This window comes from Podarcis bocagei, assembly GCF_964188305.1.
Source record: "Podarcis bocagei genome assembly, chromosome: 1".
Lineage (NCBI taxonomy): Eukaryota > Metazoa > Chordata > Lepidosauria > Squamata > Lacertidae > Podarcis > Podarcis bocagei.
This window is the reverse complement of record NC_138125.1, coordinates 49,338,878-49,357,668: the sequence shown is the minus strand read 5'-3', so window position 1 is coordinate 49,357,668 and position 18,791 is coordinate 49,338,878. Positions and strand designations below refer to the sequence as shown.

Below are 18,791 nucleotides of genomic sequence, written 5' to 3'. Positions count from 1 at the left end.
TTGTGAGGCAGGTTTACAATACATGCTGACGGTTCATAGGGTTTTATTTGCAGACAGGTTTCATTTTCAAAGACTGCCCTATAGAGAAAGCAGTCTGCTTCAATGCAAAGCAACAGCTACACAGGCATTCTCTAGGGTGATCAAATCTGAAAGGGGGCCGAGGAAAGTACAGTAGAGGAAATCTTAGCAGCCTGGTTTGCACATCACACTAAACCATGGCTCAGCATTATGTGTAAGCCATGTTTTGCACTCTGTCAACCCTGAGTTTTGAGAAGTTTGTTCTTAGCAGTACAGTAGCTGAAGGAGGAAGTGGAAGGAGAGAGAGGGAAGAGGGCTAAGAAGGTGGGTGGAGGTTATCCACAAAACACTGTTTGAGAATTATTAGAATCACTATTTCTTACAGATCAGGGTGGGGAACCTGTTTGACTCGCAGGCTATATTTGCCAGGAGTCTCCAAGTCAGACCTTAAAAGCACCTTCCGTGTTACTGCTCAAATGAATTACTGTACCTCCCTTCATTTTCAGAGGGGATTCTGATGTAAACCCCTTCCTGAGTCTGAATCACTTTAACTGTTGTATCACTGTAAACCTACCCAAATAAAGTGTGAAGCACCTTTGTACTCAAATACCTATTTCACTAGACTTTCAAAAGAAAATGATTGCTTGCAAGAGTGCAATGTTGCTGTTGCAGAATTATTATTATTATTATTATTAATATGATTATACATTGCACAGCTCTGACGCAGAGTACTGTGGCCAAAGTGGGAGAAAGATGAGTGCTGCTTCAGGCCCGGCTTTACCATTAGCAGAGTGAGGCAGCCACCTTGGGCAGCTCATTTTATGTGTCATGAAAGGGCTGCAAATTGTTGCTGTGTTGCTGCTGCCAGGGAGGAGAGATGCCCCAGTGGGATTTTCTGACTAGCCTTGAGTGCTATGCATCTATATGCACTGTGGTGGGTACCATTTGCTGCTCTCCCTTGGGCAGCAAAATGTCTTGAGCCAGCTATGTGGACCCTCATCTGACACAAAGAGAGAAGAAGATTTAGAAACTGGAGCCACTCCAGGCTCTAACCTGGACCCTGGGCTGTTCAAAGCATATTTGATGTAGACCATTGAGCAGAACATTAATTGACAAGTTTCAGGTTTCTTGTGTTGATATAACAACTTGGGCCCAGGATACCTTAAGGATTCCTAGAGCCCTTATGTGCCAGCTCCATCACTTAGATCATCCAGGGCTTTTTTCTAGTGGTACTCAATGGTACACAGTACTGGCACATCCCTCCTTCAATCTTGCGATGATCTCCGTGTTCCCTTCCAACTCTACGATTCTACCCTTCCCACCCTCATCCCCCATGCCCAGATCCTAAGAAAAGGCTGTTTAGGCGGAAAGGAAAGCATCAATGCTTTTATCCCTTTTATGCCCTTGCAATAGGGCAAGGCTTCAAAGGTGCCCATGGCACAGGAGCCTGGCTGTCACGCATGCACACTGCCTTTCCACCCTTTAGTTGGCAGTGGGTGGGGCCTGGAGCTTTTGGTGGGCATGGAAGGAGGGCAAAAAAAGAAGCCTGGGGCATAGGGGTGTGGATGCAGTCTCTGCGAACCTATGAGTGCACAGCTAGTTGGCAGTGCAGGCACAGTGAGGCCTAGCCACTGTGAGGAGATGGGGCAAGGCAGGCGACTGCTTGTCTGGCTTATTGGGTGGCGAACATTTTGGGGGGTCCCATGATTTGCCCCCTGTGAAAAGGGCAGTAGTGGAAGGCGGATCGCTACCGTGAGTACCGATACCATTTTTCCTCGAAAAAAAGGTACTGTACTGTGAAGCACCGTTAGTTACCCCCTACAGGCCCCTACAGGCCTCTACCAGAGGTTGGATGTTTACCATTGCCAGTAACAGTCAACAAGCATGCTCAGTTTTTACTTTCAGGCACCTCTTGAAAACTTGGTTGTGCCGGCAGGCCTTTGCAGCTGTTTAATTTTTTTTGTTTTATTTTATTACTATTTGTGTGTGTGTGTGTTTAAAGAATCAGATGATGTTCTACGTTTTTAGTGTATATCGCCTTGATACTGATGCACTTTTATAAATAAATAAATCTTTGCTGTGGGCAACACTGTCTTTCAGACTGAACCAAAACAGTTTTTTGATTCCTAAAACTCTGGCTACAGTAGGATCTGATGATAACCCATTTCAGAGAATTCAGCCTTTTCATCCTAGGAAGGATTTGGCTATGCTTGCTTGTGTCTTATACCTTTCCTATTGACAGCCTTGCTTCCTTGGGGTGCAAATTTAGTATGGCCATGGACATTGCTTATATCACATTTTATTTTGACTCTTATCGGCTCAGGATATGCAAAGCCCTGATTATTCCGTAATTCCATTGCCTGATTGTTCTGATTTGACAATTCTTCTTCAGTCTTTCCTTTATCATTCAGCTGCATTCCTTGTCCTAATAGCCACAGAAAACACCAGTTCTTATCATCTCGGCATATAGCCGCTTTTTGCATATTTGAAAGCTTTTATCCACCCCAACAGTACTTTTCTTTTCACACAACTAATAAGATTGAGTACTCCATTTGAGAAAGTGGCAAGTTCATTCAAACATCATAAAAATTAGACATTTACGGCTTCAGACTTACACATAGCACAGTTCTCGGGATGCTGGTAATTGAAAATAATCTCTGCTCTGTATAACAGTGAGAAGATAATGGCCACTGATGCTATCAACCCAAGCAGGAATAAGGAAGCACAAGTATGCAGGATGAACAGATAATGGGAATGCTGTGCTGAATCCTAATAAACTGAATAAACTCTAGCAGTTGAGGCAAATAAAAGGCCTGATCAGAGGGAAAGTCTTTTTCCTTCCTAAAGTAGGAAGTGTAAGTCAGATCTCATAGTGGTACAAAATTGTATGATAATACTAATGTAAGATGTGGAAAGGCTTGAACATTTGTACATTGTTCAGTCTTCTGACACTTACTTTGTCTTTCTAGAGCAGTCACCTTTGATTTGATTCCAACAGTAATTTTTTCTTTGTTTCAGTTTTGTCCATATGCTATAATGATTCCTGATGCACTCCCTCCCTGTATGCATTGGTTCTCTCTCCTCGCAACAGGATTGCACCATCCTCTGCGGCTCAGACTTGGAAGGCCCATAGGGGCCTCTCTGCTCTATCCCTCTCTGTCCCATCTCTTGTACAGTTGCTCTTATTTGGCACATACGGGAGCTTGATCATTCATTCATTCATTAAATTTCTTACCTGCCTTTCAGCATGAAGTTCCAAGGTGAGCTGCAACCACTTAAAAGCACAATATTAAAATCAGTTACGACAAATAATGGTCAAGAAAATAGAGTGGGTCCAGCAGAACAAGCCTTGCAGAAGCAGAAGCAGCATGGCTTCTGAAGGAGTAAGCCATGCTTACCAACATATTAGAGTTCTTTGAGAGTGTCAGCAAGCATATAGATAGTTAAGTTGTGGGTGAACATATCAGACGACACAGTGATTCTTCAAACAGCTCTTGTTTATTCACAGGCCAGAACTGAACTGAAGGGTTCAGCCAGCCTGCTTATATAGAGCTCCACTAGAACGCAACAGTAACCATTTTCTGTAACTATCCAGTCACTGAGCGTCACTTTTGACCCCTTATTTGCATATGTGGACCTGAACTATCTACAGTATCCCCCTGCTAGCCCAGGGTGAGAACTTCAGTACATAACATAGATAGAGGTGATGGACATTGTGTACTTGCTTGGACCTTCAAAAAGCTGTTGACAAAGTCCCTCACCAAAGACTCCTGAGTAAGGTAAGCAGTTATAGAATAAGAGAAGAGATGGATTTTGTGCATCAGGAACTGGTTATGTAACATGAAGGAGAGAGTAGGACAGTAAGACTAAAAAAAAATATTATTATTATATTTACTTATAGCTCAGCTTTTCCCCAGACTGGTACTCTATGAGATTTATAGATTAAAAAACCCACACAGAGATAAAATCGAAAAAGTTTAAAACATAGAAAAGATAATTATTAAAAAGTAAACACAGTAATAGAATTAAAACAATATAAAAATATCCATTAAAAAAGGATCTCTCCAAGCTAAGTGAATAGACAATAAAATGGCAAATGTGATTCAATCTAAACAACTGTAAAGTGATGCATGTTGGAGCAAAAAAACCCCTTAATTTCACATATCTAATTTTTTGGCGATCACTTGTAGCCAAGTAAGACACTCATGGTGTCTGGACTGAACCGGGACTTTGGAGTTGTAATGGATAGTTTTATGAAGAGGTTGACTCAGTGTGTGGCATCTTTGAAAAAGGTATGTTTTATGCTAGTGATCATTAGGAAAGGAGCCATTCACCTTTAGCATGTGCCTTGAAGGTTGGGGTGAGCTTCTCACCAAAACTTTTAATCAGGAAGTTCTAGAAGGTTCTGAACTTTGCTTTCCACAGATATAGGCAACATTTGTGGAACTGCACAGATGACTACTCAAAAAAACCAATTACATTACCTGTTTTTCTGCTGGGACGTGACCTTTCGGTTTAGTCGATTAAAAAAGCTCTAGGACAGAGGCGTAAAGGTGTACACCTTTTAATTTTAGAAAATCTCACTATAGTTGATACACATTCTCACTGACATGCCTGTTGCATTTAATCAGGAGATAAAGGATTCCAACCACAGAGTATTTGGCTTAGTCATGGATAGAGAAGAAGCTGGTTCACTCTCATTTTTCATGGCAATTGGTTTTCCCAGTACTACCAACTTGAATCCAGCCGGTTACCTCTCACTGCTCTTATTTCTCCCCGAGTATTTGAATTTCCATTGGTTTCATTAGAAGCATTAGGTTTGGAAAGAATGTCAAGGGAGGCTCATAATGGTGCTTAGAATATGAAAAGCCGAGCAATTAGCTGAGCACGTGATGCCAGAAAACAGTTTTGGCTGAAAGCCACTCCAAATGTTATTTTCTTTAAATGTCAGTAGTAATGCAAGAGCCACAGTTTCTAGCCGAATTAGATGAAACCATTTGTCTATAATGGCTCCAGGAGACTTGCTACAGCACTGCCACTGCCACAGAAAATGTTCATGCATCTCCCTTCTTAGAGAATGAAAGACATGGTTTCTCTCCTAATCTTTGGGTAGAAAAATCTGGCTGTGTGGGGGTAGCAGAAATCTTTTGCTAATAAATTACCGGTAAATGAATGCAGGCCTAAAATGTAATTAGTTTCATTTGTTTGCTTGTTCATTTTGAAATTTCTAAACCTAATGTTGATAGAAATTTGTTTGTTTTGTTTTTAGATGGGAAGGGTGAGAATTAGCCCCATGCAGATTTTATGCAAATTTGGTGCCCACCCTTTTTTAGTGATGCAAATCCTTTCTTGGTAAGGCATAATTGGCCACCCTAAAGTTCAACAGCCGTCACTTGTTGACTGACATACGCTTGACACATGTCTGTGGTCAGATCTCTTGACAACCTTCTTTTAAAGCTTGAAACCAGCCTCGTGTGGGGAGTGGGAAAAATTATTCAAGGTCACACATACTCCCAGGCTGCTATTTGCCTTTTCTGGGGGTGGGGCAGGAAGATGGGCACCCAGATTTTGCCTCTGAGGCTATTACAGGTTTCTGAGGCAAGGGATTTCCATTAGGAAGAGTGTGAGAGGAAGAGTCGATCCCCTAGTGCTGCTGCTCCATCAATTGCCCCCCCCATTCCGCTGTTAAACAAATCTACAAGTGTATACTCTTTCAGACAATCACTTGTACACATGTAGAGAGAGAGACAGTTTGGATCTGAGTTCAGCAGAACATGTGAATTCAGTGGGAAATGGCTGAGACAACATCTTCCCCCAGCCATTCTGCCATTGAAACTTGCACTCTGCTCCAGCTATTTGTCATTAAAAACACACTTGAGGGAGACTGTTGCATGTGGCAGCCGGATAACATCTAGCCTGGACCTGAAGTGTCTGGGTGACAGTTATCATCAAATAGCCAATGTTTTTTAGGGCAGGCTTTAAAAAATCTAGTGTCACAGTGGAGGTCACTCGTGTTGAATTCTATGGTACAAAAGAAAACTGTATTCAGAGATAGAGAACATTGTAGGTTTTTATTATTATTAAAAAAAACAACCCACCCACCCACAAACACAAAGCAATATCTGCACAATTCATATTTCTCATGGAAAAGAGCACAACAATAATAGATGAATATGAAGCACAGGAAGTATAGAACCTACACAGCCCAATTTAGTCGGGGGGGGGGGGTCATGACTAATTCGAAATCCATGTTTGTGAATGATCTGTTCACAATTTGTTTCTTCCAAAGTTCATTTCCCCCTCATCATGTTCTCCAATTATTTGTTTCACTGTTCTGGATGTTCTTTGATGCTTTGTCTCTCCATGTGGCAGATAATTTGACCACCCGTGATGTTTACATTTCTTCAGAAGCCAATGGCTCTAACAGTGGCTGTGCACAGTAAGTGGTATTTGTGTTCGGTTTTATAATATTTGAATTTTAGGCTTTACAAAACCCTGAAACATTATGAAGCGTTGATGAGCCCTCAGGTAGGACTTCACTATTACAGTCTAGCCAGTCTGGTAGTGAGTACAGGGGCTTAATACTACAAAATAGGTTATGTAGGTATCACAAACAATTAATTGGCAACAGGGATTTTTTTAATTTATTGGGTTTTCTGAATAAAATTGGGGGCAGGGGGGAGAGGGAATAGGGGCTGGCATTTTGATGCCAACCACAATGCAGCAAAAACTAAACTAAACTGACATGCATGAAGAGTACCATCCCGTTATGAACACCTGCCTGGAATCACCCACTGTAGTTAAGAAGATAAAATTAGATCACCTTATATATACTGTTTGGAGGGAAAATAGGACATACCGTATTTTTCGCCCTATAAGACGCACTTTTCCCCCTCCAAAAATGAAGGGGAAATGTGGGAATGCTCCCGCTGCTTGGGGAGAGTTGCCGGCATCCCGAAGCCTGCGCGCGCTGATCCCAGCGCCGGCAGGCTTCGCGGATCTCTCCGCAAGCAGCGGGAACGTTCCCGCTGCTTGGGGAGAGTTGCAGGCATCCCGAAGCCTGCCCGCGCTGATCCCAGCGCGTGCAGGCTTCGCGGATCTCTCCGCAAGCAGCGGGAACCACCGCTGGGCTCCCACAGCTTGCAGAGAGCTGCCTGTTTGTGGGCTGGGGTCGGGGGAAGCTCGGGCTGCCCCAGCCCCGCGCCTGGGGGGGAAATAATTTTTTTCCTTTATTTCCCCCCCAAAAAACTAGGTGCGTCTTATGGGCCGGAGCGTCTTATGGGGCGCAAAATACGGTAAATGTGAAAAATCAAGAAGTGAAGGAGTTATGACCCCCCATGAGCAATATGTGTAAAAACTGGAGGTGAATATATGGGTGGCACACTCATGGTGATATGTTGAGCCCACAGCCATCTGCCCTCAAGCCTGAGAGGACCCTACACAAAAAAGCACTACCGCCTATTGGTTAAGGAATCGTATTAGCTTGTGCTATTTTCCCCTTCAAAATTCCAGTCCCCTTCAGTACATTAGAGGGGGTAAAAGCTGTATGCTGCTCACGTCTTATTGTCCTCCCACGTTCCCATGGATAGTTTTTAAATGTCTCTGCTGAACAGTCAATTGTACAACAGCCATATTGAAAATAAGCTATTTTAAATGTGCTAAAGCTAAAAAACTCAACAACGCTGGGATCGTTAGAGCTGGAAGAAAAGATGTGTATTCTGTGTTCTGTGAATCAAAATAGGATGCATTTTCCAAGGCTGTTCATTTTATTACACTGGCTTTCTTCTCTGTGGGTGTGTGAGCAGTTACTGACAACAGGCTCAAAAATGGCTTTCTTCTGCCATTTTAACAAATATTTTTCTTCATTTGTGCACTCTGCTTTCTCTCAGTGAAGCTGTACTTCCGAGAAAAGCTTTCAGGACTGTGGAATCAATCACCCTTTCTATGCAGCGCAGAACAATTTTAGGTCTCCTTTATTGTAGCAACCTCACTCATTTCAGCCTGGGGTGAGGAGAAAGTGTCTATTGTACCAACAGAGGGGGGGGCATTGTTCAAATAAGGCAAGTGGCGGGGTACTTACCACATCATGTTTGGATGGGACTGTAAATTGTGTACTTCCTATTACAGATTCTTTGAGCATCTTAGTGGACTCTTTGACAGTGCTCAGCCAGGTCTCCACACCAGATAGTGTAGCCTTTGCCAACCTGGTACCCTCCAGATGTTTTGGGCTAAAGCTCTCATCAGCCTCAGCCACCATGCTATAGTCCAAAACATCTGGAGGGCACCAGTTTGGGAAAGGCTGAGATAGTGTCCAGTGTTGCAACCAGGTTCCTAGCCTTTCGGGTTTTTTGGAAAATCCAATCAGAGGGGAGGCAGCTGTTCTGGGGGGCAAGGATGATTGATTTCTTTCCCAGACCAAAACCAGCACTCAACTGCAGGTAGAAACTGTGTTCTACCGAGTCACGCGCAGATGTATTGCATTTTAACATTTTTTAAAGTACAGGTTTCTCCCCCACACACAAAAAAATAAGCATAGCATGCTGATTTGAGGAGCTATGAAAACCAAATTGAGAATTTGCTCCTATCTCAGTAGAAGAATGGCAGATGAAGATGTTGGACTTTATGGAGCTGGCCGGCCTGTCTGGAAGAATCTGCGGCCAGAAGGAAGAGGAGCATCAAGAAGATTGGAAGAAATTTAAAGAATATTTAGCCAAATATTGTAATATAAGATGTTAGATGGTCTGGAGGAGACTCTTGAGAGTCCCATGGACTGCAAGAAGATCAAACCCATCCATTCTGAAGGAAATCAGCCCTGAGTGCTCAGTGGAAGGACAGATCGTGAAGCTACTTTGGCCACCTCATGAGGAGAAGACTCCCTGGAAAAGACCCTGATGTTGGGAAAGATTGAGGGCACAAGGAGAAGGGGACGACAGAGGACGAGATGGTTGGGCAGTGTTCTTGAAGCTACGAACATGAGTCTGACCAAACTGCGGGAGGCAGTGGAAGACAGGAGTGCCTGGCGTGCTCTGGTCCATGGGGTCACGAAGAGTCGGACATGGCTAAACAGCTAAACAACAACAAGATGTTGGAAGTTACTTGAAAGTGCCAAACAGGCCTAGGATTAGACTAAGAATGAATTGTAAAAGATTATGGACTAGATTATTAAGAAAAGAGAAGAGGATAGTAAATTGAAGAAGTTAATTTTATGAGAAATATGATTTTGGAGAACTGTTACAAAGTGATTCAATGAAATTCAGTTAGAGGGGATTCAAGAAAGTCACTTGACAATGAAAGTTAAATTGAATTTTAGAAGTAATAAGTCTTTTATTTTTGTTTTATTTCTCTTTAGTACTGTAATGTATTTTCTTTTGTGTGTTTTATATGTTATGTTTGTGATAAATGTGGAAAATTAATTTGAAAATTTGAAAAAAAAGAGAATTTGCTCCTATATAAGGGTAGAGGGGTGGGGGTTATATGGATTTGTTTTGTGCAATTTTAGTCCACTTTAATTGGGCAAGCCTACGTTTCCAGTATACACTTGAAACCTACCCGCAAAATAGTGAATGTGGAGACACCCTCGGTCAATGGAGTAGAAGGAGAAAAATAGTCCTTTCTCCTGTCATGAGCATAAGAAATTACATGGTCATTGTGTAGCAGGATAATTACCTAGACACCATCTTCTTTGAGTTTGTCCTTGAGGTCATTGCCATGCAATGTGGCCTTTGTATAAAGGTAAAGGTAAAGGTACCCCTGCCCGAACGGGCCAGTCTTGACAGACGCTGGGGTTTGTGCGCCCATCTCACATCTATAGGCTGGGGGCCAGCGCTGTCCGGAGACACTTCCGGGTCACGTGGCCAGCGTGACAAAGCTGCATCTGGCGAGCCAGCGCAGCACACGGAACGCCGTTTACCTTCCCTCTGGTAAGCGGTACCTATTTATCTACTTGCACCCGGGGGTGCTTTCGAACTGCTAGGTTGGCAGGCGCTGGGACCGAGCAGCGGGAGCGCACCCCGCCGCGGGGATTCGAACCGCCGACCTTTCGATCGGCAAGCCCTAGGCGCTGAGGCTTTTACCCACAGCGCCACCCGCGTCCCTGGCCTTTGTATAGAAAGGTCTATATTATGTAAAATAGGTCCTAAAAAGCTCTGATTTCATACACAGAACTAAATCTTGGTCTTGCCTCCCTCTAGGCATCCAGGCCACCACAAGCAGAGAAAAGTGGCTTACGGGGTTTTGATGAAAAGGCATATGTCTCCTCAAAGCTGCTGAAGGCCGGAGAAGATCCTTACCGGCAACATGCCTTCAATCAGTTAGAGAGTGACAAGCTCAGCAGCGACCGGCCCATTCGAGACACGAGGCATTACAGGTACTGTATCAGACTGTTGCCGTTTACAAACCATCACCTTGTGCTAGACTATCTTTGCCAATCCTTGAGTCATCTTTCCTGTGAGGAAGACAAAAGTAGTGTTCACAAGTAAAGCTAAGAAGGTCCATTTTCCCCTAGCGCAAGCTTTCCCTTTCTGTTTTGAACATGCAAAGATTATTAAGACTGCATGCAACGCAAAGAACAGGCATTTAAAAAATGTAAGCTGGCCATAGGTCCAGCCATGTCTGCAGAACCTAACTGGAAACAAATTGTCTATAGTTTTGTAGAAGTAGGACTTGTTGGCATGGTGCCATGGAGCTGTTCCTGCAACAGCAGGGTCTCTCCTGCCTACCTGGACGGCAGGCTGGCAGTGAGATTGCGGTTGAGAATTTAAGTGTTTCAGCCTCTATGTGGAGGGGGCAAAACAAACTGCTTGGGATACCCAGAAGATGACCTCCTTGCATTTGTAGCTGCCTCGACTGTAAGACCTTAACTGGAGATGCCTCTCTAGGTTCCTCCACCTCATGAAGTGAGGTAGGTGGTTTCAAAGGAACAGGAGGGTCTTATTGGGGGTGGTTCCTTGCTTATGGAATACTCTCCCCAGGGACTTGCCTCACACCAGGTTTTTCTCCACCAGGTGAATACCTTTGTCTTCTCCCAGATGGTTTACATTTCATGATTTTAGCTCTAAGAACTATTTTGTCATCACTTGTTGGTTTGAAGTGCTACTTACTGATTTCATGCTATTGTGTGGTTTTATGCTGATTTTGATTAACTTTGTGTCGCTGTTGCTTTTTCATATTGATTGTTTTTAGTACTGTTTTGCTTAGACCAGCACAGTGGATAAGTTGCTTTTAAATGTTAATTATTCTTCATGAAATGCTGTAGCAGGCTAATGCTTTTACATGTAATTGCCACTTTTGGAACAAGCCAGGACCCTAAACTAGGGTTTGAAACTGGGTAGACTTTTGGCTGGTAACCCTTAGTTTCCTAGTTCAGACAAAAGTAGAAACTATGGCTTCTTGGTTTAATTGATCAGCCTGTGAAAAGAGGAATGAAGGGGCTTTATGCACAGGCAACAAGCTCATTCATACCTCGGCTTATTAAACTGAGATATGAGTGCTGTGTTTTCAATTCAGTTGCTGCATGAGGCATCTGGCTGGATACTGATATTGATTTTTAAAATATGGATTTTTGTTCATTCTTTCACAAATTTTGCTTTAGGACATTCATTATATGACCAGTTAGAAGAAAATCAGAAATACGTGAAAAAATCTATGTACACTCACGTCCACCCCACTTCAGCCAAAGAGAGCAATTTCTGAGAATGGAAACATGAGTACCAATATGGGTCTTCATTATTGCTGTTTTGAAGCTACTGCTCACAATCCTGTTTTAAACCTGTAGACACCAGATTATTGTCGATTTCCCCACTGTGTTGTGTGTATATTCTTCCATTTCTCCAGCGTACCTCACTGCCGTTTCTCACATTTCTCCACTGCATTATGCAGAAACTAAGTACAAGCCTTGATTTCCATACCCTTTCTAAATACCTTGCAAGTCGTTGCAAGACTGGACTGTTGAAGATTGGACCGGCAGCTGTACAAAAGAGCTGAAGGACTGAATATTCCCCCATCCATCCGCAGATAATTCGAGGCATTGCTATCTCCGCTGAATTGTAAGCTAAAGAATGATGTTAGAGGAAAGCATCTCTGCATTTACCAGTTCACAGTTATTTAAGTGCATCAGGAGATAAGATTATTTGAAAGAGATGAGGTGGCAGATAAGACTGTGAGGCTTTGGACTGTAGATTACTTTTATTATCAGCAGGCTACTGTTCAAAGCAATTGAGTTGGCAGGTCTATCTAGCATAAAGCCATGAGCAGGATATGAATACTTCAACAATTCAGGCCCCCATTTGCAACATACATTTACAGCACTATTATACCACAGTCATGGCTTCCCACACAGAAACCTTGGAACTGTAGTTTGTTAAGGGTGCCAAGAGTTATTAGGAGACCCCTATTTCCCTAACAGAACTATAAATACCAGAGTGGTCCTCTGAGTGGTGTTCAGGGAACTGAGAATTGTAGCTCTCTGGTAGGAATAGGGGTCTCCTAACAGCACCCTTCATGGACTAGTTCCCAGGATTCTTTGAGGGAAGCCATGACTGTTTAAAGTGGTATGATACTGTGTTAAATATACAGTACAGATGGGGTCTTGAGATTGCTGACAAATACCTGGAGACAATACATATGAAATCTGAGTGTTTCGTTAGTGTCTTCACAAAATTATCGTTGCCCTCTCCCATGGAACACAAAATTCAAAGTTGCAAAGGTAAAAAGGAAAAAAAGAAAAAGCTGTTCCCTACAACTTGAGATCTTGAGAATAGCTCCCTACCTTGCAGGCCTTTTTCTACCCGACCTGGGAGGGAGGGGCCCTGACTGACTCCAGCTACAAAAGCTGAGGCTGCTGAACTGAATATTGGACTAGGGTATTGTTTAGCGGGGTTTGGTGGGGGTGGGGTTGTTGCTGTTGTCGATACAATTTTTTACCTTTATTTTAGATCTTATGATTTAAGTGGAAATTGATTTCGTTGTGCATTTTTAATGTTTTGTTTATGACTATTTTTTATGTTGTAATTATGCATTTTTTATGACTGAACTATGGAAAGTTGCCCAAAAAATAAATAAATAAAAATTATGCATGTATCCATGTAGCTCTTTGTGCACATTTACCATACTGTCAGGGGTTCAGGAGCAGAGGCAAGGGCAAGGGAGGAAACAGAGAGCGAGGGGGAGGAGGCAGAAGAAAAGATGAGTGATGACGACGACCCGAGATCTCCGAGTCTTTCCAGTGAATCAGAAGATTCACAGAAAGGAGCACCAGTGGCCAGGGCAAGGGGGGAGCCTAGGGGGACACCCCAGGAAGATAGAGCCAGAGGGGACTCAGAGGAGAGCAGTTGGAAATCGGGACCAGCGTCACAGCCAGAGAGCAGGGAAGAGGAAGAGCGCCAGAGATCAAGCGCTGGCAGCTCGCAACAGGGGGGAGGGCACGAGTCAGGAGTGGCCACACCTCCATCGGGGAGCGAAGAAACGGTCAGACGGAAAGTGGAAGGTTGGGCGCGCGCGCCAAGTTCAAATGCACAGGAAAGTGACGCAGTAGGCAGCCAGGAAAGGGAGCCAGGTCCTAAAGCCCGGCGCAAGGAGACAGGGAGTTCCGGGGGGTCGGCGTCAGAAGAATCCCGGAAGGAAGAGACCCCGGGGGGCAGAGGGACCCAGAGGAGAACAGTCAGGCGGAAAAGGTGGAGCAGGGCTAGGATATTAAGTTGGTGCACAAGGGGCGGAGACTCAGACGGAGCTTCGCCGATCTAGCCATTAGACGTAGAGTTGCACGCAGCAGCTTGGGAATGGAAACTGTAACTCAATAAAGACTTTTACTTAATGACCGCTGGCTAGCGTGATCCTCTGTGAGCTAGGATCTTGAAGCAACTCTGACAGTAAGCTCCGTCTCAAAATTGTGGGCATCTACAGCCTCGAGGAGAGGAGAGAAGCAGGTGCCTACTAGCTAGCTCACGAACGGCAGACAACATGACGGCTGAGCAGCAGATAGAGGAACTCAGAAAAGCAGTGTCACAACTGAATGCCGAGGCTCTCGCATCCAGGAAGAGAGAGGAGGAGGCAGCTGCCGCCTGCAGGGATCTCCAGGTCAGGTTGGACATGCTTACGAAGCACGGGCAACTGACACCCAAACAGGAGGGGATTGGGTTGGCGAGACGAACAGGCGGTCTGGTCTCTCACTTCGATGGGAACCTGCAGCAGTACCCCAACTTTAGAGCAGATGTAATGTGCGCACTGGAACTGCTGAAAAAGACTTTAGAGATGAGCAAGAGAAAGTGGGGTTCATCATGTCCCATTTGCATGGGGAAGCTAAAGCATGGCTGCGCAATTTGTGGAGGGATAAGGATCCGGCGCTCCAAAATGCGGATGCCTTTATTAAAGCGATGGATGGGTGTTTTTTATCAAGCATTGACGTGGATCTTGCTCGGCAGCAGATACATGGACTGAAACAAGGGAGGGCCAGCGTAAGGCAGTATCATGCCCGCTTTTTCGCTTTGGTCAGTGCTCTGGAATGGGACAGGGATTCGGCTCCTGTAAGAGACCTGTTTTGGGAGGGATTGCACGGCTCTGTGAAAGATGAAATTGCGAGGGGGGACAGACCCCGGACCACGCAGGAAATCGTTCAGAGGGCGCTAGCCGTGGGGGTGCGGCTGGAAGAACGTCCGTGGAGCAGGGACGAAGGGCGTGGAGGGCGCGAACCAGCCAGGGGCTCCTCCTTCCTTCCCAGAGAAGCAGCGCGTGCGCAATCCACGCCTCCGCCAGGAGGAGGGGTGGAACCTATGGAGGTTGGAAGTGCAAGGGCTCAGTCAGCAGCCAGAGCCCTAGCACCGACAACAGTGAAAGCGAAGCCTCCTAGAGGGAACAGGAAGTGTTACATCTGCGAGGATCCAGGGCATATGGCGAAAGAGTGTCCCCGGAGGCTCCACAAGCACACTGCAGCCTCAGCAATGGTAACTGCAGCAACGCAACAAGGAGGACCACAGCAGGGAAACGACGATGTCTGGCTGGAGGAAGAGGCACTGGGGCCCAGCCAGACGTGTCAGTGAAGAAGTCCCCGGAGATTTCACAGCCCATAGACCCCCTCCCGCCCAAACCAGTAGTGAGGCTCACCGCATCGCTCCAGCTGCCCAATGGAATCACCATGGACGTGCCGCTCACCATTGACTCGGGAAGCAATGCGGACTTTATAGGGCAGGACTTTGTAGACCGGCACGCTATACAGTTGCTGCCGGCCACGCTGCCTCTGCAGGTGGTCACGGTGGACGGCAGGGAGCTGCTAGGGGGGCAAGTGGTGAAGCAGACACCACCAATGGTGATGCGCCTTGGGAATCACAAGGAAGTCATCAGCTTCAACGTCACTCAACTATCAGACACGCCCATTGTATTGGGCATGAGTTGGCTGGACAAGCACAGCCCAACGCTGGCTTGGTACCAGAGGCAGCTGACCTTCGGCTCTTCCTTTTGTGCTGAACACTGCATCGTGCCCCGGCAGGAAGGAGAGGAAGAGGAGTCACAGCTGCTGCTAGGCACGCTGCAAGCGATTCCCCACAAGTACGCAGAATTTTTGGAGGTTTTCTGCGAGAAGGAGGCAGACAGGCTACCCCCCCACAGACCATATGACTGCAAAATTGACCTGCTGCCGGGGGCGGCGCTGCCTAAAGGGAAGCTGTATTCCATGTCTGAGGACGAACTGCAGGAACTCAAAGAGTTCATAGATCATAATTTGGAGCGCGGTTTCATCCGGGAGTCCAAGGCAGCGGGGGGCAGTCCTGTATTCTTTGTTAAGAAGCGGGACACGCCCCAAAAAAGACTTGTGGTGGACTATCGCATCTTAAACAGTGTGACCAAGCCATCGGACTTCCCCATGCCCCGAATCGACGACCTCCTCGCAAAGGTACGGAAGGGCAGCGTGTTCACCAAGTTAGACCTGCGAGGGGCGTACAACCTCATTCGCATGCGGGAAGGAGATGAGTGGAAGACAGCCATGTTCACGCCTCTGGGCACCTACGAATATAGAGTTATGCCTTTTGGATTGCAAAATGGCTCCCACGTTTTTCAAGCGTTCATGCATCACGTGTTGGCGGGGCTCCTCTACAAGACGTGCGTCTGTTTCTTAGATGACATCCTGATCTTTTCGGAATCGCAGCAGGAGCATGACAGACACGTCAAAGAAGTGCTAAGCAGGCTACAGCAGCATAGGCTCTACGCCAAGCTGGAGAAGTGCCAATTCGACATGACGGTGGTGGATTTTCTGGGCTACAAGTTGTCTGACAAGGGGCTCGCCATGGACAGCGCCAAGGTTTGAGCGGTGTTGGACTGGAAGAGCCCACGCAACCGGAAGGAGGTCCAACGGTTTGTCGGCTTCGCGAACTTCTATCGCAAGTTTATCAGAGGCTTCGCTATGCAGACAGCGGCCATCACGGACACGCTTAGCTCCAAGGAAAAGAAGTTCATCTGGACAGAGCAGGCGGAGCAGTCCTTTCAGGCACTCAAGCGTCTCTTCGCATCGGAAGAGCAGCTGCTGCATGTCGACCCCAGCAGGCCGATGAGGGTGGAGACAGACGCCTCGGACAGAGCCGTGGGAGCAGTCCTGCTGCAGAAAGATCCGCAGGGGGTTTGGCGGCCGGGAGCGTTTTACTCCAGGAAGCTCAGCAAGTCCGAACAGAACTACACCATCTGGGACAGGGAGTTGCTGGCCATTCATGCAGCATTCAAAGCATGGAGGCACTTCCTGATCGGCGCCAAGCACACGGTGCAGGTCTGCACGGACCACAAGAATCTGGAGCACTGGCGCACGGCACAGTTCCTGAACCAAAGGCAGATACGTTGGGCTGAGTTCTTTGCGAACTTCAACTTCCGAATAGAATATGTCCCGGGGGACACCAACATCATGGCGGACGCTCTCTCTCGTAAGCCACAATATCTGGAGGACGCCAAGCCAGCGGCCGCCATGCACATCTTCGCACCAACAGTGTGGGCGTGCGCTGCGGCAACAGTGGACCTGGAGGCGGTGCGACGAGCGTTGCAGGATGACTCCTTCGCGCAAGCAAAGATGGCAGAGGTGCACAGGGGCACGGCAGCGACCGACGAGTTCCAGCTGAGAGATGGATTGCTCATTCGTAAAGGGGCCATCTACGTGCCGGGAGACGAACTTCGCGCCAAGGTACTGCAGCAGCTGCACGACGCGCCCACTGCCGGGCACTTTGGCAAGGAGAAGACGGTGGAATTAGTCGCCAGGGACTTCTGGTGGCCCGGAATGAGAGGGGAGGTCGCGGACTACGTGGCGAGGTGTGACACCTGCCAGAGGGCCAAACCGGTGCACAAACCGCCGGCCGGACTGTTGGAACCGCTGCAAACTCCGGTCGAACCATGGGAGAGAGTGGCCCTGGACTTTGTCACGGATCTGCCCAGCTCGAGGGGCAAGACGGCCATGCTGGTGGTGGTGGACTTGTTCTCCAAGATGGCACATTTCATTCCGTGTGCCAAGGTGGCCACGGCGGAGCAAACCGCCAAACAGTTCATAGACCACGTGTTCAAGGTTCACGGTCTGCCACGGTCTATTCTGTCCGACCGGGGGCGACAGTTCATCTCGAATTTCTGGCAGAAGCTGATGGGCTTCCTGAACGTCAAGATCAACCTGGCGTCGGCGAGACACCCGCAGACCAACGGGCAGGCGGAGCGGGTCAATGCCATCATGCAGCAGTACCTGAGATGTTATGCGAATCAACAGCCTGCGACGTGGGTGGATTACCTGCCGCTCGCCGAGTTTGCCTACAACAACACGAAGCACGTGTCCACGGGGGTCACGCCGTTCTTCGCCAACAACGGGAGGCACCCCAGAACCTTCCCGGGACTGGAAAGGATGGGGGAGGGGGAGCCGCAGACAGCAGATGCGTTCGCGTCGGAGTTGCAGGAGGTCCACGATCAGCTGCGGCGACACCTGGAGCTGGCCAAACATGCATACAAGGTGCAAGCGGACAAACACAGGAGGGTTGGCGAAGAGATCCATGTGGGAGACTGGGTCTGGTTAGCAGCCCACGCAGTGCCGGCCAGGTCGTTGGCCAAGAAGAAGCTGGGGCATAAGCAACTGGGGCCCTACCAAGTCGAAGAGCAGGTCAACCCGGTGGCTTTCAGGCTGGCGCTTCCGGAGGGTTCCAGAATGCATCCGGTGTTCCACAGATCGGTGCTCACTCCCTACAAGGCACCGCACAGGTTTCAGGAACCCGGAACGGCACCGAGTCCGCTCAGAGAAGGAACCGGGCACGCGGGAGTGGCACTGGAGGAACGCATCAACGAAGTCACGGAGATTTTGGACTCCAGATGGGGGGAAGAAGGGGTAGAATACCTTCTCGCCAAGGAGGGCACCCCGGCCAGTGCGAACAGCTGGGTGCCGGGCTACGCCTTGGACGAACCTCTGCTCAAAGACGAGTTTCATGCCCTCTTCCCACATAGACCAATGCCAGCAGACTTTTTCGACGACTGGCTTTTCACGCCAACGCTTTCTGCCAGCACGTTCCAGGGGTTCGACTCGGACGAGGACCCGATACGAGACGCCCGTTCCCCGGAGGGGTCACCCTTGGGATCTGCCTCAGAACCCTTGTATTGGTGGGACGATAGACCAGAGGAGCAGTGGCGCAGGAAGTGGCAGGAAGGTCCAGGACGAGCAACGCCGCCAGGAGGAAGTGAGGGAGAGACGGACATGGACGTTTTCGGGGACGACCCTGGTTTCGAGCACGGCGGCACAGAGATGGAAGCGGAGGTGACCGTCGTCGACGAGAGCAGGGAGG

General features: G+C 47.3%; 1 protein-coding gene across 3 annotated transcripts in view; it reads left to right on the top strand.

The window, feature by feature from the left end:
- GALNT16 (polypeptide N-acetylgalactosaminyltransferase 16) overlaps positions 1 to 18,791 on the top strand; it is a 145,684-nt gene that overhangs the window by 63,910 nt on the left and 62,983 nt on the right. For all 3 annotated transcript variants that reach the window (XR_014005840.1, XM_081186229.1, XM_081186228.1), the window contains exon 2: positions 10,209 to 10,384. Coding sequence is in view for 2 of the 3 variants with exons in the window: in XM_081186229.1 (XP_081042355.1) it covers positions 10,209 to 10,384 (176 nt within the window). In the remaining variant the exon portion in view is untranslated. The remainder of the gene's footprint in view (positions 1 to 10,208; positions 10,385 to 18,791) is intronic.